The following is a 21,933-nucleotide window of genomic DNA, read 5'->3' as shown; positions in this document are numbered from 1 at the left end:
CTGAGCGCAGCCCTGCCCGGCGGGGACGGCGGCACCGTGGCCGGATAACGTGGCGTGGCGGCGGGTCCCGGGGTCAGGCTACAGGGGCGGCCGCCGGTGCAGCGCTGGGATGTCGCTAAAGACATATGTAAACGCAGGCTCGCTGGGGTTTGCTCGGGGCGTTGTGAATCCATCCTTGATGCGGGGCTGGCATTTTGGTAGAGGTTTTTATTATTTTATTTTTCCTTGCTCCCCCTTTCGTTCTCTTTCCAGCTTCTCCTTTTCTTGGATCCTCGCCTGTCTCCTCCCACAGAACGAGAGAAAAAAAAAAAAAGGTCACGTATGTTTGGAAAAATATGTAGGTCAGTGGAACATTCCCTGCACTTGTGCACAGGGAGCCGGGGAGGGAGAGCTCCTCCGCAGCCCTCTCGCTACCCACCGCCCCAGCCCGGCCCTCCCGCTGCCCACCGCGGGGTGGGGGGAGGCGAGCAGCGGGTTCCCTTTTCCTCCTCCCTGACCCATTTTGCGCGCCGGCCTCCGGTTTGGGCTCCCCCCACTCCGTCCCTGCAAGGGAAGGCGAGCGAGCGGCGGAGGAAGCCAGCGCGGGCGAGCCGCCGCCAGCCGCCGGGGCCGCGGCCGCTCATGGGCGAGGGGCGCGGAGCGCAGCCCCCCAGTGCCGCCGGCTGAGGGCGCGGGGCGACGGCCCTGCGGCGGGGGCAGGCGAGGGGAGGCGGCGGCGGCGGCCGGCGATGAAGGGCCGGCGGAGAGGAGGATGCCCCCGCCTCGCCCGCCGGGCTCTAACTTCGCGGAGAACTATCAGCCCCGCAGCCCCCGCGCCCGCCCTGCCTCTCCCGGCCGCGCGTCCAACTTAATGCCCCAGCGGGAGCCCCAGCCAGCAGCCCCCCCGGCCCCCGGCCTCCTCCTCCCCCCGCAGCAGCCCGGGCTCCCGGCGGCCTCCCGCTGCCGGCGGAGCCCCTGGCCCCGGCGCGCGTGGGTCCCGCGGCGCCCGGGGCGGCGGCAGCGCGGCATGCGGCGGCCCCGCGCACCATGAGACACGACACCGGCACCGGCGGCAGGCAGGAGGCGGGCAGCGTCCCCGGCTCCTTGTCGGCGAGGAAGAGTTTGCCGGTTCCCGAGGCCGGCCTCCTGCGCGGCTGGAGCAGCGGCGGCCGCTGCCGCAGCGGCACCGGCAGGCATCGGAAAAGCGGCGGCGTCCAGCCCGGCGGCACAGGCAGCGGCACCGCCGGCAGCGGCACCGGCGGCGGCTCCCGCGCCCAGGTGGCCACCGCGGACAGCAGCAGCAGCGGCGGCTGGGGCTTCCCCGCCGCGCTCCCGCAGCACCGGCACCCCAGGTAACGCGCGGCCCTGCGGCCCCGGCCCTCCCTCCGCCCCGCAGGGCGCCCACCCGCGGGCAGCCTGGGCGGGGGGGTGCCTGCTCGCTCTCCCCCCATCCCGCGCCGCCCACGCAGGACGCCCGCCCACGCGTGAACCCCCTCGCGGCGGCGATCGGGGTCAGCTCCCCTCCCTACACGGTGCTCCCACGCCCCGCGGGGGTGGCGGAGGTGCCCGGCGGTGCAGGGTGGCATCGCCTCTGCCGCGGGAAAGTTTCCGTGGGGATCGCGCCGTGTGCGGCGCGTCTGCCCCGGCCGGGCTGGCCCCTGCCTTTGGAAAGATTAAATACCCCCCGTTCTGTTCCCCATCCCATCTCGGCATGGTTGGCGGTTTCCTGACGTTGAGGGTTCATTTAGGCTGGACTGGCACAGGGGCAGTGACGTGGCCGGTCGAGGAAAACTTCCAGTGAGACCAGTGGGATATCTGAATGGGAGAGGGTTCCGAATGGGAGCCACGGGTGTGTGATGTGCCGTGGAGCCCCGCTGCTGCTGCAGCCCCGCACCGCGATCCCGCGTGTTTCCCTTCCTTCAGTGTGCAGAACGGGAGGGGGGGGGACGGACGGACACACACGCGTTAAATCCACAGCTGAGTGGCAGGACAGGACTTCATTCAACAAGAGTTGTGCAGTGGTGTTTCTCCTCGATGGTCACCAGCCTGATTTGTCAATTAACAAGCACGTTCATCCAGAAACTTTCCTCCGTACTCCTTAACTGTCTACAGGATGGCAGTTTACTTTCACTCGAGTGACTCAGAAATAATTAGCGGTTGTAAGCATTACAGGCAGCAGAGGAACTTGAAGATTTTCACGGTGCTAAATCTCCAGAAGGGCTGTGGGGTTCCCTTGGACAGGCACGGCTGACCTAAGCATGCAGCTCAACAAGTGGTCGCCTCTTGAAGTGGAAAATTCGCACTCTCTCACCCAGGTGTGAAATGTTAATCTGTATCCCACCACGAGTTTACTTTGTTTGGTGATACCAAATAATTAGTGGTCACAGTTTCCAGACCAAGCCAGCTGATCTGTGTCTGATTCTGAGAGCTGTTGGCTGGCAGAGGGCCCAATCCTGCATACACATCTGTAGATTAGACTCCACAGGACTTGCTCTGTAGGGATGGCCTGGAAACAGGAGTATTTGGAGAACATAATTGCCAAACTGTGCACTGTCTCACTGAACATGTGAAAACAAAGGTTTTCCAGAACTGGGTATCTGATGGTGATTCCCCAAGCTGGCACCACTTCTGTGCTCTGCGTCGACGCCTGGAGACAGCAGGTTTGCCTAAAATTGCTTTCCCTCCTGAATAAAAGATGCCACCTCGCACATGTGCAGGATTGAACCCACAGACTAGACTTTGCAGAATTACAACTATTACCCCGTTTTCTAGAATAGAGCATGCAAGAGCACTTGAAGAAGTTGTTATTTCATCATAGACAGTAATGTTGTCTACAGTTAAAATCATCTAGTGCTTTCAGTACAATGCTCTGCTTTCAGGTGCTTGTGTGTTTGCTAAGCTTAAAACTAGGCTGACATTTTCCAGGTTGAGTGTTTGCTCTCTTTGGGAAGTTTCAGATGAAATGGTTCAGCTGTTTCCGAGAACGTGGTTAGAGGGAAATGTATTCTTTGGCCACGTATCTGATGAAGATGGTTTAGGTGCACATCCCTCTGCATTAAGAGACCTTGATCTTTCTTTTTCTGTGAATCTGTGTTTTTTGACCCTGTTGAGAAACACTTTCATTAAGGCTGTTGTATTCTTGCGGCTTCGTGTTTAGAGCCGGAAAAAGATACTTGGCTTGGAATCAGTCTTGTGGTGGGGGTGTGCCTTATGTTGAGACTATGAAAAGCTTCCAGAATTTGTCTTGGTTATCATTTTGTCACAACACTCAGGTTGTGCGTGTGCTCAGTGGAGGAATGTTGAGGGCTTGACCATTGCACTCACTCACTGAAGATGCTCTAAGCACGGATCATGCTGAACACCCCAGCGTTGTTAGGAGCTGAGCAACTTCTTGTCTTCCTGGGAAGAATGAGAGTGCTCCAGTGGGTGGCTGAAAGGCTGAGTGGATTTTCTCCCACAGTTATTCTTCCCAGATGCTACTGCTATGGTGAGCACCAAAAGGAGGGAGCACTGAAGACTGTCTTGGCTGTGTCTTTGGTGGCAGATTGTGTCTGCTGATGTGGAGGCAGGGTGGAGAAGGAAACTGCTTAATTCACATGCATGGTGAGAAGAAAAGGTGGGACCAGAGTGGAGAAGATGTGTTGATGGTGGAGGCATGGGGAAAGTGAACAGAAGGAACACTGTATTAAGGTGAAGGACTTGATGTGGTCATAGATGATAAATCTTGGGAACAAGGTGCAGGGAATTGTAGGTAGAAATAGAAAACCCAGACCAAAAGAAGGAATGGTTGGCAGAAAAAGGTAATGAGAGAGTTGTGATAGAGAGGGACAGGAGACCTGAGCCTACAAAAGCAATGATTTCCAGTTGTTCAATGATCAGGTCACAGTACTACTGCTTTTTCATCCTTCTCATCTTCCTCTTCACACAACCTACTGTGTTCTTTAGCCCCTGCCTCCCCTTCTTTGCCCCTCCCCTGATCCCCTCACAGAAATTATTGCTGTCTCCTTGCCATGAGGACCAACTGTTGTTCCTCCAGTCACAGACCTTGGACCTAGAGGGGAGCTATCTCCATTGTAGAGCCCAGGCTTTGGAGTCATGCTGACCCCATGTGTTTGTTCTCCTCCTTATCCTGTACCCCACCATCAGACAGCACCCCAAGGAGCGGGACTTGGCACCAGGGCCAGTCTCGGGCCTCCACCGTGGTGTCTGCCCATCTTCTCCTAGGACTCACTGGGTTTGCCATGGGCAGCATAGTAACTTTGCCCCAGTGAAGTCTCATGCTAGTTTTTTATGCTGTGGACCTAAAGGGCTCAACACAGTTGGTGACTGCTGTGTTAGGCTGAGTTTTCCACTTGTTAAACTGGAGGAAGAATTTGTAGCTCAGTGTATTAACAATATATCAAAATAGTGAAGCCCTGTGGGAAAATATAGTATGTAATCATGTAACTGATGTTGCATTGTAATACATTCATACAGGGTAGGAAAATTAAGATCAAAAACTTAGGTTTTGATTCATAGCTCTACGTTATTTAAGGATAGGACATTTTGCACAGCAAACTTAACAATTTAAGTAATCATTGCCTGTGCTCTACTGTAAGTTTTGAGCAATCAGATTACTTACATCACTATACAACTGATGACTGTAAATATCATACAGTTGAAAATGACAGCCAAATGTGTGTTTTATGTGCAGTTCATTGCTTTTCTTTCTAAGCTGGACAGTATAGAATTTAAGTAACTTTCAGTTGTGTTTATAGTTTTGCTTTCAGGCTCCTAGGGCAGATGCACTTGAGCTGCAGATTTTGTAGTAGGATCTAAATAAAAAGCAGTCATTTTCTTAGATTGGGTTTAGCTTTCTGTTGATCCTTGATCTTATTAAAACTTGTTTTTGAAAAACTAGGCAAAGGCAGTGCAAATATCTGTATTTTAGCTAATTTAATTCATCAGAAATCAGCATCAGCTGATGAACTGACTTTATGAGTCTGATTACTGGAGTCTGAAAGAGAAACACCATGTAGTAGTATTTAGCAGAATGCATAGCTGTTGGTGGATTTGTTTATGTAGCAGTGCTTTTGGTATTTCACAGCTTTTTGGGAGAGACTAAAGCCATTACTCTTTGTCATGACCAGCTATGGGCCAAACAGGATACATATATATATATACTAGTATATTGCCAACGGAATTCAGAAATACGAGAGTTAGAGACAGGAAAGACATGGAGGAGAGAAGGGATGTGGTCCTGTGGACTTGTGTTCTGAGTAAGCAGCTAAGAAACTGCGGACATGGTTTACTCTCCGCTGTTTGCATTTATCTTTCAGTGGCTCAGGGATGACAGAGATCAGGCTGAGGGATTTGGGGGTACAGCTTTCTTGGACTTGTACACAAAAATTCAATGTGCATTTTGAGGGGTGGAGGGGTAAGTAATATTTTTTAACCTTCTCTTTCTGTGTCGCTTTCCCCGGAAGGCAAACCCTAGAGCACAACTCAGTCCAAACAAAATGTTTGTTTAATTACACTTCAGTAAAGATATTTCTGTTCCAAGGACCATGGCAAAGATCAGTATTTCTTGCATGCTGCCTGCCACGTTTGGGAAGAATAGCCTTTTGCACCCCCAAAGCTAGTTTTAATCCTGCTTCCATCTGAAAATTCTCCTGTTACTTCATAAAAATGAAACTCTCATAAAAGTTAGGTCACCAGTGAGCTTGGACCTTTGTCACTGGGAAGTAGTATTGCCACACACATTGCTCTGTGCTCTGTCAGTACCTGCCTGCTGTTCCTTATCTTCTCCTCTGCCTACAAGCTCTCTGAGGCAATGCCACCTCTTTCTTCTGTGCCTATGCAGCAGGTAGCATTCCCAGAGCTCCAAGACACTCCAAAAATGACCATGTAAATGGTGGGAACAAGGAGGTTATCTCATCTTCTCCTGCTTGGGCACAAGTCCGTGTAAAACAGCTGGTCTTTTGCTGGCCTGATTGTGACAGAAGGTGTTTTTCAGCTGGTTTACCACAGTTCTTAGGGATCTGTGCATAAAATAGAAGATGTCTAGCCAAGTGAAATGATGATATAGCGAAAACATCTAATGGATGTGTATGTACATTTGAGATCAGAATGGAAATTTGGAAGTTTGGGTGCAAAACCTCTTTGTCATTTCAAAACATACAAGGAGTGCTAGCATGGCTGAGCATCATCTACTGGGACAATTCAGTCACTCTTTCTCTTTAAGTATCTTCATGTCAGATGAATGTAATATGTATGTCAGGTTGAAAGTTAATAGAAGAAAGTATATGTATAATCATATGTAAGCATAGGTATAATAATAGAAATTCGTTTCTACGGGTCACTGAAGATGCAAAAGCTTGGACAAAATCTTCCATAGATAATTCAGAAAAAAAAAATCAATGCAATGCTCAGATGTTAATTAAAAAGAAAAAAAGGCAAATAGAACCTTAGGGATTATTTTTGAATGGATGAAAAACAATAAAAAAGAACCCCATTGTTTCACTGTATAAACTATGGTGTGCCCACGTCCTCTGTATCATGTGTTGTTGATTCCCCCACCTCAAAGGTATATAATGGTGAGGGAGGAGATTCAGAGGGTGGCAGCAAAGGGGATCAGAGGGATAGAGCAGATCCTGCCTGAAGAGTGACGATGCTGATAAAGGGATGCAACAGAAATTGGTGAAATTAAGCAAAAGCATGGAGAAGGCAAAGTGGGAATGAGTGATCACAGCAGAAGTGAGCATCGGGTGAAGCAGGCAAGTTGTGGGAATGGGAACAAAAGGAGGTGGCTCCTCACGTGGCGTGGTCAGGCTGCCGAGCTCCTCACCACAGGATGTGGACGCTGGGAGGTTACATCAGCTAATGAGGTGACTGGATGAGTTCATGGGAGAGAAATCCATCAAGGGCTATTAAACACAAAACCACTGCCTCTAGCTTAGGAAGTTTTGAGCTGCAAATTCTTGGAAGCTCGCTGAGTATCCTGAGTAAATATTGTGGTTGGTTTGCCTTGTTCTCTATACTTGCCCCTTAGCAATCTTGTCTGGCCATGGCTGAGAGGAGGTGCTGAGCCAGGTGGTCCCCCCCTGGCTGTATCTGCTGTGCCAAATGAAGTGGGTCGGTGTCCAGCTCGTTCTAGGCTCCCGAGGTCCAGGGGCTCCTGGTGGCTTTCACCTTCACTGCTCAGGGCTGGCCCCGTTGTAGCACACCTGCCCTGGAGAGGGCTAGCTGGAAGAAGCTAGTTGAAGTGCTCCAAAGCAAAGCCAGGGCATGAGCTAGAACATCAGCGGTGCCACAAAAAGCAGGGTACGGTGCTCAGGCTCACTTCCTGGTGTCCTGTTACTGAGCTGTGCAGGCATGGCCAGGGTAGGCAGCCTTATCTTCCTGGGTTCAAGGAGGTTCAGAAAGCAATTATGTTATTTGCAGAAGCAACCCCACCATGAGGCATTGAATACCAAGATATGATGCCTGGCTGCAGAAGTCTCCACTGGGAGACTGTAATATTGCTCCAGGCCTGCCCTGCTCGTGCAGGCTTCCCCAGCCTTTGCTGCTGCCCCTGTCAGGGAGAGGATTCGGGGCAAGTGGGTCGTCTTCCCTGGCCTGGTGTTGCTGTAGTTACTGTTTTGTCAGTCTGTACAAGAACAGGCTTTGGAATTCAGAACGGACAACGTGAGGAAGTGTTGGAAATTAATTTTCTTCAGCTATCCATTGCACTTAAGTACTGTTTAAAACAATAATGTTGTGTTGACTGCCGTTTAGTAAACCAGACAATTTGCTTAATCATCTGAAAGGCAGATTTTAAAACCATAGGTCATGCTTTCCACAGCTTTTATTATACTTACTACGGCTGTGCTAAACCAGAGCCTGTAATGCTGTTCTCTTAAGCGGTGGTCAAAGCACAATGTATTCAAACGTAGCTCATGCTGTTGACACTTGCGAGCTTTTAGGTGAGATCTCTTGCTATTAAAACAAAAGCAACAATCCCCAATTTAGCAATGTCTAAGTCCTTCTGATTGTTTCTTGAAATTTCTCGATGCGAACTGTAAGTCCTGATCATTTATTGAAATTTCTAGATGCTAACCAGTACGGAAACTCCAACACAGTGCTTAATGGAGCTCATGACTGCCTGGCTGTATTTTTGGGCTATTTTATGTAATAAAATGGCAGGCCCTTGCACTGCCTGCGCGAGCGAGGTTGCATAAGCAGCCTGGGGAAACAGCCGGAGCTCCCAGAGCCCTCCTGAATCCTGCGTGTCGTGTTTGATCTCATTTAACGTTATTTAATGAGCTATGTTAACCTCTCCCCTCCCTCTTCCCTCCCCCCTCGTCCCCCCACCATGTTATCTCAGAGCAGTGATACTGATTTAATTTCATGCACAGACCTCACTTTTTAGAGAAGTCATCAAACTTTTCAGTCAATTGAGCAGTCTGATGTCCGGGTAGCCTTGAATTTTCTGTAATCAGCACTCAATCCAGTTAAAAATAAAAGCACATTAAAAAGAAAACTTTGAACAGGAAAATACTTGTTTTTCATTCTCAGCTCTAATTTAGTAACTATTCTTAAAGTTCGTCACTATGATTTGTTCTGTCTTGGGATAAACAATTTATTATTCAGGCAGCTTTTTTTTTTTTTTTTTTTTTCTTTAAAAATAGACAATATTGTTCAAGCATTGGGAAGAAAACCAGCATGAGAAAATTGTAATCAACTTTAACAAGCTTACAGATGGCAATGAATTTCTCTAAGCATAATTTTAGCCCTGCAAACAATAATAATTGTGTTTGATTATTTATTATCATTTTGTTATTGATGAGCAGACCAGACTGTTTTTCTCTCGATTCCCTCTGTTAGGTGTGCCAAATTTTTAAGCTGGAGAGCAATTTTAATAAGGCAGCTCCCACCTGTAATCTCTAAATCAACAGGTGGATGTAACCATGCAAAATATGAGAATTGCTGGTTATCTGATTGAGTCGATGGCTGAATGAATCCAACTTTGAGCGTGTCCTAGACTTATTGGTTTGGATGGGACACCTCTCATTAATACGTCATGGAGAACTGACATGATATTTCCCATATTATGTGTAAGAATGGTATGCTTGCAAAATCTTGTTGATAATAAATATTATTACTGCGTGCAATGTGATCAGCTGGAGACGGAATAGTTTTCTGCTTTTCCTAGTTCTCATACAGAATATCTGCCTTGGTGTTTTTATTGGTAATTCTACAGATTTTACTTGTGGTATTTTGTCTTTTCCTGGTTCTGACATCTAAAACAGTAAAAGGTTTTAAATTGGAGGTTTTGCATCAGACTTACCCACATTCCAATTACTCTTTCAGTGAGAGGTCCTTTAATTTATGATTTATAAAGGGGAGAATAGCTATATAATTTCTACATGCACCATTAAGGCCACTACTTACTTAGACGGAGTCTTCATCCCGTTCTTCGGATGAACAAGATGCTTACAAGCTGAGAAGAATATTTTATCCTCCAATGTGCTTATCTTATGCATTCTTCTCAATATATTTATATAACTTACGGGAAAGATACTTTCACACAAACAGTCGAACCAAACAACAGTTCTGTGAACCAGATGGGTGCATTTCATCAAGAGCAATACTAATAAAAAATAAATAGATTGCTCATTCACTTTTGTATTTATATTTTTTTAATAAGAAGGACTTGCTTGTTTTCTGGGCTGTCACTGAAGTCAATTTGAAACTTTGGTGGAATAATTCTGGACCTTTAATTTGATTGTTTGCTAGGTGGCATGAGTCAGTTTTTTCATCTTTTTTCCTTTCTTTCCAGCACAAAAGACCTTATTGTCAGCTGATGCACACTGGTGTAACTCAGCTGGTTGTAGCAATTACGTTTATAGTGCCTGGCTCCTAATATCCGTACTCCTTCAAAAATGCATGTTCTTTCTCAACAACAGAATATCTTGCTATATCTTGCTGTTATTCAAGTATAAGAAGGAAACCTGCATTTGGTGCCTATCCTACTGTCCTCATTAAGGCAAAACTCCCACTGAAATCAAGGAGAGTTTGGCTGACAAAGAATTAAAGACTTGAGCTTCTGAAAAGCCTGAACCTTCTCTGTCACTGTTTGTTTGTTTGTTGTTTTAATTTTATTTTATTTTTTATCGACCTTGTATTTTAACTGTTCCCTCTCCTCCTTCTGTATTTGTATTTTTGAATCTTTAGCTTACTTCAATAGGATCTTTCTTTATTTTTACTTCAGGCAAGCCTTAGGACCATTCTACTTCTCACCTTTCCCCTTTTTTCTTCTCTCCTCTTACTATCTGTCTCTCTCTTCCAGTTTTCCTTCTGTTATCCTCACCTTCACTGACTTCACTGTAAAAAGTTGATATACATCATGCACGTATCCCCTTCTACATCCAGGTGCCTATATTCAGGTACTTGCCTTAGGGCAAAGCACCAGTTTGTAAGATAGGTGATTTAGGCAGAGATTTATTTGAACAACATTCATCTTTGTAATCTTTCCTCCTCTCTGGGCAGCATCTTAGAAGTTCCTCTGACATATTGATGCAGGGTTTCAGCACTAAATTGAGTTTTGGACTGATAAAATAAATATTTGGCATACTATTGTAGTCAGAAGAAAATACTTAAGGATTTTGAAGTCTGTGTAAAAGGGGTTTTGTTGAGGGCAACAAAACTGGAAATCTCCAGAGAAATGGGTTTTATTCATAATTCTTCTACTGTGCAATGCTACGAGCTTAGACCACACATATAACGTCTTTGTGCATCACTCTTCTGATCCGCAATCTAGGGCAGCTTTGTGTAGTACTGTGGGCTATGATATGTTCTGGGTGCCATTCGTAGCCAGGTATTTGAGGGGGGCATGAAGCTGCAGGCTCTGGGGTGCTAAATATCTCATTGATAGAAAGAGGAGCCACAGCGAAGGCTTTTTGAGGTGTTGATCCACCTGGATGGTTAGGGTATGTCAGGCACTACCGTGCCACCGCAGGTGTTGTGCTTCCAGCTGTGCCACACCTGGCGGCATTGGGGCTTTCCCTGAGTGTCCTGGCCCACACAAAGGCTCGGTTCCCCCCTCCTACCTCCTAATTATTTGCCTTTTCTTGGATGCAAAGCATTTTGAAAGTGCCAAGTAATTGCTGTTTTCTTGCAAGTTTGACTGAAATTCAGGTTATTTTCCAGAAGACCTAATACGTGCTTCTGAAATAAATAGTAGGTGTATGGTTTCTTAATGTATAGCGTAGCATTTCAAACGAATGTCATCAGCCTACTGTTTCTTAGCATCTGGATCCCTGCAGACATACTTCTTAAAGTAAAAGGCGTAACGCTAGACTTGCTTATTCTCCCTTAAATAAGTAAACACATTTTCTCTTATTGTAATGGTAACAAATACTTTTTCATGGTGTCCAATTGCCTGTTACTCTGGCAAAGCTAAAATGTATCAAAAACTACAGGCTATATAGAGAGAGTAATTCCAGTTTAAAAGGCATTTCTTCTTTTTTTAATGCAATTTCTATTTGATTTTCTCAAACCCCTTCTTTTCCAAAGAACAATTTAAACCACATCTGAACAATAGATTTATTGTTGTTGACAGAAGGAGAAATTTGATAAAGATAGCTTTTCAATTTCCATTAAAAATACATTATTTTTCAGAGGACTGAAGGATATAAGTTCAGTTTTTAACTTTGAATTTCACATTTCATTTGCCCAGTCTATAATATATATTTTTTTCAAAGTCTTAATTGGCATTAGACTTGGCATATTTCTCCGCATGTTTTTTCTCAGCGTGAAACTACTGGAGGGTCATTGTGCTGGTTAATGAAAGAGGGCAGACATACTTTGTAAGCCGTGAGTATTTAAATATTTTTCTATGCAAATTTTGCCTTTTCATGAAAAAAAAGTTTAAAGAGACATCTTAAAAAAAAATCCTTAGAAGTGTTGAAAAATGCAGGTTGCGTTCATTCAAAATCTAGATATCCAGTGGTGGGAGGTGATGACACATTTCAAATTTGCTACTGTATAATTAAGAGGGGATTCCATGTAGGAGATGCAAGCATAAAAATCGAGTACAGCTCTTCACAATGCTGCTACTTTTGCAGCTGAATTCCTCAGTACTTTTCTTAGAGTGTATAATCAGATACGCTTGTGCTGATTTAATCAATTATTCTTGTGCACAAACAAATACAAATAAAACCCCGCTAATTTCAGACTGTCTTTGAAATATCAGGACTAGAGATTTCACTTACAATGAAAGAAATATTAATTTCAAGCCTCTAGAATGATTTTAAAAATGGCAAAGATATATTTGGGAAATATCGTACTTTTGGGTACTGGCAGCTGTGTATCCTTATGCAAAAGTGGATTTGGCTGAAAGACCAATTCATAAATATTGTATCTGAAGACTGCAGCAAGCTTTCATATTTGCAAGAGATAATGTAAAATGTGCAACGTTTTTTTCTTCACCCCAAGAAGTTTCGGCTTAAACAGCTCGGTCTCCCAAATCTAATGAATAATGGCTAACAAACAAAAGTATCCGTGACTTCTTGAATCGCAGGGGCTGGACACTGTTCTGCCCATGGAGGAGGAAAAGTCAGTCTGCTGTGGTCAGTCTGAAAACCCTCCTGTGACTGCCAGGCTGTGAAGCAGCTTGGAGGAGGGACATGTCAATAAATAACTTGACTCCTGCGCTCCGTGACTTCCCATCTTACTGTTTAGGAGCTTCCAGCAAGCAACAGACTGCTCCAAGATGCGTGGCTTGGAGAAACCAAGTGGGAGATGGAGGAACTTCTCATTTCTCTGTTAGAAACTTTTTTTCTCTAGACCTTCTCCACATTGATCTGCTGTTTGGGGAAGTGAGGGGTGTAGTAGGTGAGGTAAGACTTATCTTTGATCTGATGGATCCTTTCATTCTGGACTGCTCTCCTGGAAAAGTTTTTCCCATTGGGGACGCAGCGTTTTTCACGGCAGAGTCTCTGCAGCGAGAGCGCTGCGGAAGATCCTGAGCTCGCCTGACGTGCACTTGACATTTTAGCACAGATTCAGCAAAGCAGCTTTATTCAGGTAAACACTTAGGCACATGCTTTTCATTACACATTTGCTCAGAATTGTATCTGAGTTTTCCTCCTGAATATGGAAAGACTTAAGCATGTATTTAAGGGCTGAGTAGGTCCTCGATCTGACTCACGTATAGTGCGGCAAGGATGGGTTGGGTGGAAAGGGAAGAGTCATCACGGTAGCACAGCAGCCGAGAAATGGGACGTCTTGTCTGAACATCAGCACGTTACAAAGGGGCCTTGTTCTTCTGGGAGGCAGCTTTTCATCTGGATGTGGCCCCAAGAAGAGGAGTTGGCCCAGACTTTCTACTTTCATCTGCCCATTTGTTCTCCTGTTTCTCTTCCTTTTGAATTTCTCTGCATAGGGCTTGGATGATCTGCAGTAGGTTCATAATTAAAATTAGTCTGATTGTTCTGCAACCTCGTGTTTGTCAGTTTTAAGATTTACCCATCTGGCACCCCAAAAAAGAGGACAGCGTTCTTTTGCAAAATACTTTGGCTGATCTGTGTGTAAAGGTGGTGCTGTGTGCTAAGTCACAGAATCACAGAGTCACAGAATGTTAGGGATTGGAAGGGACCTCAAAAGATGATCTAGTCCAATCCCCCTGCCAGAGCAGGAACACCTAGATGAGGTTACACAGGAAGGTGTCCAGGTGAGTTTTGAATGTCTCCAGAGAAGGAGACTCCACAACTGCCCTGGGCAAAAAGTCCTCTGAGGGTTACTCGGAGCACATCAGCCACGGAAGCTTTCTGAAAATTATGAAGTATTTGTCAGCAGCAAACACATACCCAAACCTTTTTGGCTCTTTCTGGTTACTTTACTCAGGAAAATGTTGGTTAACCGTTCTGCCGACAAAACTTGAATTGATTCAGTTGAATTTTTTGCTTCTTTTGAGGATCTGAATTATGAACCTAGGTTAGTGTTTTGCAACACAGAGAAGAAAAGTGAAAGGCACTTCAGAGTGAGCTCAGAAACGCTTCTGCAGGAAGGTCGTTTCGGTGAGCCAGGTCTTCTCTGCTGGTAAAGGTCTTTGCTGACAATAACACATGCAAGGGCACAGTTTTTTCACATCTCTCACTAACAATGCCCCCTGAAATCTGAAATACAGACTACACCTAGATAGAAAATGGATAATGGGTTCTAAAGCCTTAATTGTTGCATTTCTTTTTGCACTTTAACCTGGAGTGTGGCTACTTCAGAGGTTGGATGTTTTTCAGGGTTTATTACATAGGAAGTGGCTTACTTCAGGACAACCTTTTTTTTCTGCATTTTAATCTGGAGTTGGAGTTAGTAACTTTTTGTGGATGTTTCTTCCCAGTCTTGTTTCCCACCTAGTCTGCAGGTTTCTTTTGGAGAGGTTTATCTGATGTGAAACCCCTCTCACCCTTCCAGAACACAACAGCTTTTGCAAGACAATTGTCTTAAAGAACAAAGCAATAACTGGGGAGTTGTGGGACATTTCTGGCATGAACTCAGGCAGCACTGCCCCCATAGCATGTTCTTCCATTTAAGACTGATTTTCCGTTGCTTTATCAAATGTTACCCATTAGTACTAAATCCGTGGCTGCAAGACTGCTTTAATCCACTTAAGTCTTTGCGGCTACTGCAAAGGAGGATCCTGCCTTACTGCCAGTTCTGGACGTTCATTTCTGTTATTTCTCTTGTACTGGAGAGGTGGGCCAGAGCAGGAAGCCAATCTTGCTGAAATTTAACCTTTTCTATGTGTGGATGTGTTAATTTCCAGCTGTTGTGCTTTCCTAAGCTGGTTCACTGTGCAGCACACAAATGGTGGTGGAGAGGTCAAAGGGGGAAAGTGGGATTTCCTTTGGAGCCACTGTGGGTTTAAGCCACTTTACAGTGCCCACTGAACATTTTCCATGTGAGTGTCCTGGAGGAGAAGTGGGAATGGGGTTTGTCCGGACGATAGCTTGCGAGAGAGGAAATGGATGCAAGGCTGAGACTGGCAGAGGGAAGTTGTACAAGTCAGGCAAGGAGACAGTGAGCTGGGGAGAAAAATGGAGTAGAAAACATTGAACAGCAAGAGAGAGAACATGGAGAGAGATGAAGTGGTAAATAATGACCAGGAGAAGAAAGAACACGGAGAGTGCATGAAGAGCAAGGGAGACAAGGAAATGTGAGCTCTAATCCATGGCAGTGGGGAGAGAGGAGAGAGGAGGGGTGGAGAAAGAGACCCTGGTACAAGCTTGGGTAAGGAGGGGATGCTGTGGACAGCTGGAAAAAGAGAGTGTCCGGAAGGGAGTGAGCATGGAGCTGAGCCTGGGAGAGGGACATCAGGGTGGCAACACAGCAGCAGCGCAGTAGGGAGAAAGAGGCTGGAGGAGAAGTCAAGGAGGTCTTTGAGCTGTGTAAACGCTGAAAGTGGGGTTGGAAAGCAGGGCGTGACCCTCAGAGTTGCTTGGGAAGTCCCTGGGACTTGGAAATCCAGAAATAAAGATCAGCCCTTAAAGCGTGGGGCTGGAGTGAGGAGTCTGGGATGTGGGAGGAGTGATCAGGATGGAGTTTGGGAGGACAGGCAGGGGTATCTCATTCCTGCCTCTCCCTTCTCCCCCTTGTCCCTGCCTACTGTGGGACCCTGTGACCGCTCCAGCTGCCACAGCTCGTTAGCTGAGGTGACGGGGAGGCTGCTGATATTTTGGAAATGTCACAACAATGCCAAGTAGTGAGGTTTTTCACTTTTTACAAGACTTATCAAAGCCACACGCTCACAGAAACTGCATTAAATGCTAACTGCTACGGATGCAGTCAAGCACTCAAAAATTAGGAAATAGTATAATTAAGTCTGCCTATGTAATTTTAATTTATTCACTTCCTGCATATTCATTATGATTCAGTGCTTAATGATTTAATGATCACGCTATGATCAAATAATTTTTTTGTTTTGTTGTTGCAGGTCATTTTAAGTCCTTTTGATTCTCTGGCAGTTTCCAATCAGTTCACTGAGTCACTTCACAAATCCTGGCATAAGGAGGGGGAGCAGGGGAGGGATGTCACCACTTTTGTGCCAGCAGTTCTAGCTTAGCCTGATCTAAACCAAGTCTGAAATGATAACATTAATCTCCATGTAGTAGGGTAATGACTTCAGTTTTATTAAAGGTCAGCAAATCCAGGCAGGTTTTTAAACAGGGTTGTCCTTGTTGCAAAGAGCCCACACATGCAAAGCATGGACTAACTTTTCTCAATAACATGTCATCTCTACTTCTTAACTCTTTTGGCTGAAATCAGGAATAATTATAATTCCAAGGCAGACACACGGCAAATTTTCAATCCAAATGGTTTGATGATGGAAATGTTCTGTGTAACCAAGAAAAGATCTCGTAACTGGATTGGACTAGATGATCTCTCGAGGTCCCTTCCAATCCGTAACATTCTGTGATTCTGTGAACTGCAAGAACCAGGCAAGGCTTCCTGGCAGGTGTCATCCCCAGACCTCTCCCTAGAAAAGGCAAGAGCTGAGGGAGGTTTGATGAGGCTGGCCCTAAATAAAATTAATATTTCCTTCAGGCAAATACTTAAGTCTTAATAAAACCCTGAAGACTTCAGACTTTCTCCTTTATCATTCTGCAAAGCTGTAGGTGCGTTGACTGAGCAAAGCTTTCTTAGAAGAGCTCCTCCATTTTCTCTTAAAATTATTGTTCCTGTAACTTCAGGTCAGAGGAAAAATGGAAGAATAAAGCTCATTTACAATTCTACTGGCTAGAAGTGGCCATGTGCAAAAACAGGGCTAAAGAGTGGTATTTTATGCACAATATAGTAAAATTGTGAAGGGCAGTGCCAGAGTACCTACCACAGGTAGAGAGTGGACACGATCAATGGCTGCCACTGCTAACAGCATTGCCTAGTTGGCCAAGAGAGCCAGCTGTGTCCTGGGGTGCATCCAGCACAGCACTGCCAGCCGGGCGAGGGAGGTGATTGTCCCACTCTGCTCTGCACTGGTGCGGCCTCACCTGGAGCCCTGTGTGCAGTTCTGGGCAGCACAAGATAAAAAGGATATAAAGCTACTGGAGAGTGTCCAGAAGAGGGACATAAAGTTGGTGAAAGGTTTGGAGGGGGAACTGTATGAGGAACAGCTAAAGTCGCTGGGTTGTTCAGCCTGGAGAAGAGGAGGCTGAGGGGAGACCTCATGGTGGCTACAACTTCCTCACAAGGGGAGGTGCAGGGGCAGGCGCTGATCTTTTCTCTCTGGTGACCAATGACAGAACCCAAGGGAATGTCAGGAAGATGTGCCAGAAGAGGTTTAAGTTGGACTTCAGGAAAAGTTTCTTCCCCCAGAGGGTGGTGGAGCACTGGAACAGGCTCCCCAGGGAGGTGTCGCGGCCCCAAGCCTGACAGTGTTCAAGCAGAGACTGGACAATGCCCTCAGACACATGATGTGAACTGTGGGGTTGTCCTGTGCAGGGACAGGAGTTGGACTCAATGATCCTTGTGGGTTCCTTCCAACTCAGGACATTCTATGATTCTAGTTTAGCTGCTAACAAGCCCAAAGATAATTTGGAAGAACAGGATGAGCACAAAAAAAGGTGTTTCTGGGTCATGGCCAGTCCCCTTGTACCCCCATGCAGCTGCAGGCAGGGGGATGGCACGCGGTGGCTGGCTGAGCTTTCCAAACTGGGGCATTTCCAGTGACTGGCTACTGGCTTCACATCGACTTTGCACCAGTGACAAGCACATTTAGGATGAGATTCTGACTCCTTTGAACTTCAACGTGACCAAAATTTTGCCTTTATGACCCAGAGGCTTGGGGCTGCACTGAGGCCATTAGGTGCTGTTTCCTGGTGAGCCCTTTCTGCTACTTTGGCTCAACACACATCATTTCTGGCCTCTTTATGTGCTTTAAAAAGGGAGTCTTTGTGGTTCAGCAAGCTTGAGGCAGGTCAAAGGGGAAAAAATATGTGTTTTGTTTAATTGCAAAGTATTTCCCTGGAATCTTTGTTTCTAACACATTATACAGTTTAAAAGCTAGTTTAAAAAATTAAGTTTGACCCAGAATTGGTAATTTGTATTTTGAAATGTACATAATTGAGAAATAATAAATATTGAGTCCACAATGCTGCTTTCTTGTTTGTTTTCATGTGTTTCTGCTGCTATGATATCTTTTTAGTATGTTTAAATCAGCCTTTTGAGATTTTAAATTAAAAATTACAGCTGATTTAACTAGGGTAAGAAAGACTTTTTCTTACTAATAGCTAAAGTCACTACCTTAGTGATATAATTTTCATTTTAAAGAACTATGGGCTATATTTATATCTTAGAAAAAATATCAGTTGTTCAGAAATATAAAGCTTCAACAGTTTTGCTTTCTGATATGAATTATTTCAAGATTGTCAGTATGTAACCAAACTCTTGAGATCAAACAGACTTTCTAATTAGTTTTCTGATCTTCTAATTACATCTTTTAGAAGCAAATTGACAGGCATTAATGAAACTTTTTATGTATATTTATAATTTATTCTCTACAACGCCTCATGCAAAAGGAATTTTATTGTCTATTCATGTACTCTTTAAGCTAAAGAAATACAAACTTTAAGAATCCTGCTGTAACAATGTTGCTTTTTGCTTGCTGAGCTGGAGTTGCATGTGCTGTTTTGTATTACATCTATAGTTCAACAAGGTATTAAAACTTGTGCTTAAGTTTGAAGTTATTTTTATTGTTGAAGTGACTTGATTACTCTCATGCATCAATGTCTTCAGGAGAGTAATAGGTCTTGTTTCTATCATGTATTTTTACACTCCAAGGCTATATGTATGCAAAATATCATCCTTTAGTTGTGAGCTGTTTAAGAGCAAAGCTTTGTGCATTTGTCTTCTGCTGTGCAAGGCTGGAAAGCTCTGAAAAGAAGAATAATGTAAAGAGTAAGAATAAAAACCTTTGTGGTGTCCATACGTCACATCCTGTCAGATTGATGCATTAACTTGCTGGATTACGGGCTTCAGTCAGCAAAAAACAAAGCAAGTAAATAGAAATTTGACCTGTTTTTCCATATAATTAAAATAGTCAGTAAACTGATGGAATGCAGTGGACTTCGCTAAAAGAGCAGGCAGAAATTGAAAGCAAACATAAGTTACCTGTTAGATAGCTCTGCAGTAAAGAGAGTTACTCTTTCATTTAACCTGGTACATGGAGACCAAAAGCTCCCCTGTGGACTTTCGAGGGACCCAGTTAACATCTGAAGTCCATCTATTATAGCTACAGTAAATACGTTGTTGTCATGGTAATGCAATGATCAAAGTCTGAGGGAAAAACTCCAGCATTTCTATGGTTCATAGTGAGATGAAAGAAAGGCTTGACGAGAAATAAAATAGAATTGATAAGCTTTTAGTTTAAGTTGATTTTGCAACCTCCCAGAAAGACGTTATGAATTTTAATTTTAAATGAAACAATTTCAATTTAATTATGTGATTTTCTATAGCTATTCTGATATTGTTCATACTCAGAATAATGCTGTCATTGTTGCCTTGGAAAGGTGGTGATTTTCTTCTCCAAATCAATTTCTAGTTTTTCAGGACAAAGTTGACCCACCTGGGCCCCTTGGGAGGCTGTGCAGGGAAACAGCTGTGAGCAATTGGGAGGATTCACAGGCAGATCTACTGATGGATGTGATGTGAGGTTTCACAACAGACTAGAGGTTTTTTAAGTCCACTCTACCATCGAATGCACTTAAATGGTGGAGAGCCGGTCCCATTTGCACCCCTCGCTGCCAGCCCCTGTCCCCTGCTCCTAGCCGTGCACTCCTACTAGTTGCCTTCTGCTGTCTGACCTGGTGAGGCTTCTCCAGAAGTCCCTTCAGCTCTCTACATCAGAAAATAAAATTTTTAAAAAAAGGAAAATATGACTATGTTTTGCCAAATTGCAGAACTGAACCAGCTCACAGAAAGAGCATGGAACAGGAGTAAAGAGGAGCAGAGCAGGAGAGGAAGGAGAAAGACCTCCTCTGTTTGGTGGCCATAAGCCATTTGGCTGGCCCTCTGTTTGTGGCCTTGAGCACTCAAGATGCAGAGCCCGAGCTGCTTGTTCACCAGGCAGGTGAAATGCACATCCCCAAGGAACTGCAGGGTAGAAATGTGGCTTTAAACCCTACTTTACTATGCTACTTTGGTGCTGTACTAATGGGTGTGGTTAGGGCCAGATGTAAGATCGGAATACAAAGCTCCAGTCCTTTTTTCGTTTAGGTGACAAATCTTTCCCTCTGGGTTGTGCATCCTACCCTGAGGTGGCCTGCTTCCCCTGTTATATTGCACCGCATACATGGCTCGGGCTTCTGATTTCCACTCTAGAAAGAGCTGCTTGAACATCAGGCCTGGCTGCACAGAATATTACCCACCTCAGATTCCCCTTCAGAGGAATCACCTCCTTTGCCAACATGCTCATAACGTGTTTCTAGCCCCAGCCTAATATTACTTTCTCACAGTGAATATCTCATTATTCCAAAGCTGTGTCCTTCACTACAGTGTTGTAGCTTAATGGGGAATACGCATGCATGCCCATAAATCTTGATGGATCAAGCTGAGCAAGCTTTAGTCCCAGTGAAAGAGGATGACTCACCTGACGAAGTGCTCACTTGTTGAAGCAAAAGCTGCACAAAGGAAATCTTAAGTGTTAAAATAATCTTTTGTCAACAGGGACAGATTCTGACCTCTTTAATCACAGTGATTTCATCTTACAAATAGTCCCAATGAATGAACTGGAGCTAGTTGCAGAGTAATAAAGTAGCTCTCCTGGGAAAAAGAGTACCAAATTCCAGCTATAGGTCATCAACCTTGTGTTAAAGTCTCAATCCATTTAGTTGATGTCTCATGGTTAATGTTCCATGATGGCCCTTTAATACACAAGAAAACAACTTACTCTGAAAGACCCCCTCCTGGCACATTATAAATTTCATCAGTATTGAAGGGACCATTGAAATTACAATTACAAAAAAGATGTGAAATGTCACATGACATGTTGGTGATAAAATGCTGAGCACTCTCCTGACTTATTTCCTGGACACTGGACATTGCCCAACATTCTGAAGTAAAGGCATAAATATGGAGGGAAAGGCAAACACAAGAGAGAACTCAAACGCAGAAGTACAAAACCAACAAGGAAAGTAATATGGGAGAGTTTGACTTCCAAAGTGCTTGACTGACTGAATAGAATTGATGAGAGTGTGGAAACCGCAAGGGTGGTCTCCGTGCAGGATTAAGACTGCTTTCACTGTATCATTTAAATATAAACAGCACAAAAACTGAGTGCATGTAAGCCATCACACATAAGACCTATGTAAACACCACTACTACTAATCTGTAGTCTTCCCTGGATTTTTAAGAAAATCCCTGCCAGAAAAGGACTAGTGAACTTAATATTATTCTATTCAATAGATATTGTGTCAAAAGCTAATTTCACTTTGCAGACCTAAATGATACAAAAGTGCTTGTCTTGAGGATGTTGAGGATGTTGCTGCCTCATGCAGTTTTCAACCTAAACAAAGTAAATAGAAAAGAAGTTTTGTCTAAGTAAGGACTTTATGATGTGCCCCAGAGGATTTAAAACTCCAGGAAAGGAAATGGAAAAATCCAGCAAATGAAAGAAAACAATTACGACAATTTAATAGCATGTTTAAAGCATATACTTATTTTAGAACATGTGCTCAACATCTTCCCTTACTAGGTTTTTAGTATGTGCAAGCAAGTACCAGATGATGTACATTAGTAAATCACAATACAAGGGTCGATAAACATATCCACAAAACTTGCGTTTTTCCTGGACTGCAACCTGGATACATATTAAAAAAAAAAAAAAAAAAAAAAAAAAAAAAAAAAAAAAGAAAAAGAAATTAAAGTATTATATGCACTTTTTTACCTCCAAATAGACTATAAATCAAGCATACAGAAGTTTTTGTCAGTCTTAAGGCAGCA

At 44.5% G+C, this 21,933-nt stretch overlaps 1 protein-coding gene across 3 annotated transcripts in view; it reads left to right on the top strand.

Moving 5' to 3' along the window:
• Positions 1-340: 340 nt before the first annotated feature.
• NPAS2 (neuronal PAS domain protein 2) overlaps positions 341-21,933 on the top strand; it is a 110,986-nt gene continuing 89,393 nt past the window's right edge. The window contains exon 1 of one of the 3 annotated variants that reach the window (XM_065061152.1): positions 341-1,331. In XM_065061152.1, coding sequence (XP_064917224.1) covers positions 1,027-1,331 — 305 coding nt within the window. In that variant the 5' untranslated portion in view covers positions 341-1,026. The remainder of the gene's footprint in view (positions 1,332-21,933) is intronic. The other 2 variants (XM_065061143.1, XM_065061162.1) reach the window with 2 other exon arrangements.

The sequence above is a fragment of the Columba livia genome, chromosome 1 (genome assembly GCF_036013475.1).
Source record: "Columba livia isolate bColLiv1 breed racing homer chromosome 1, bColLiv1.pat.W.v2, whole genome shotgun sequence".
In the NCBI taxonomy this organism is placed as follows: Eukaryota; Metazoa; Chordata; class Aves; order Columbiformes; family Columbidae; genus Columba; species Columba livia.
Note: the sequence above shows the minus strand (reverse complement) of the source record. Positions and strands in the feature narration are given on the sequence as shown.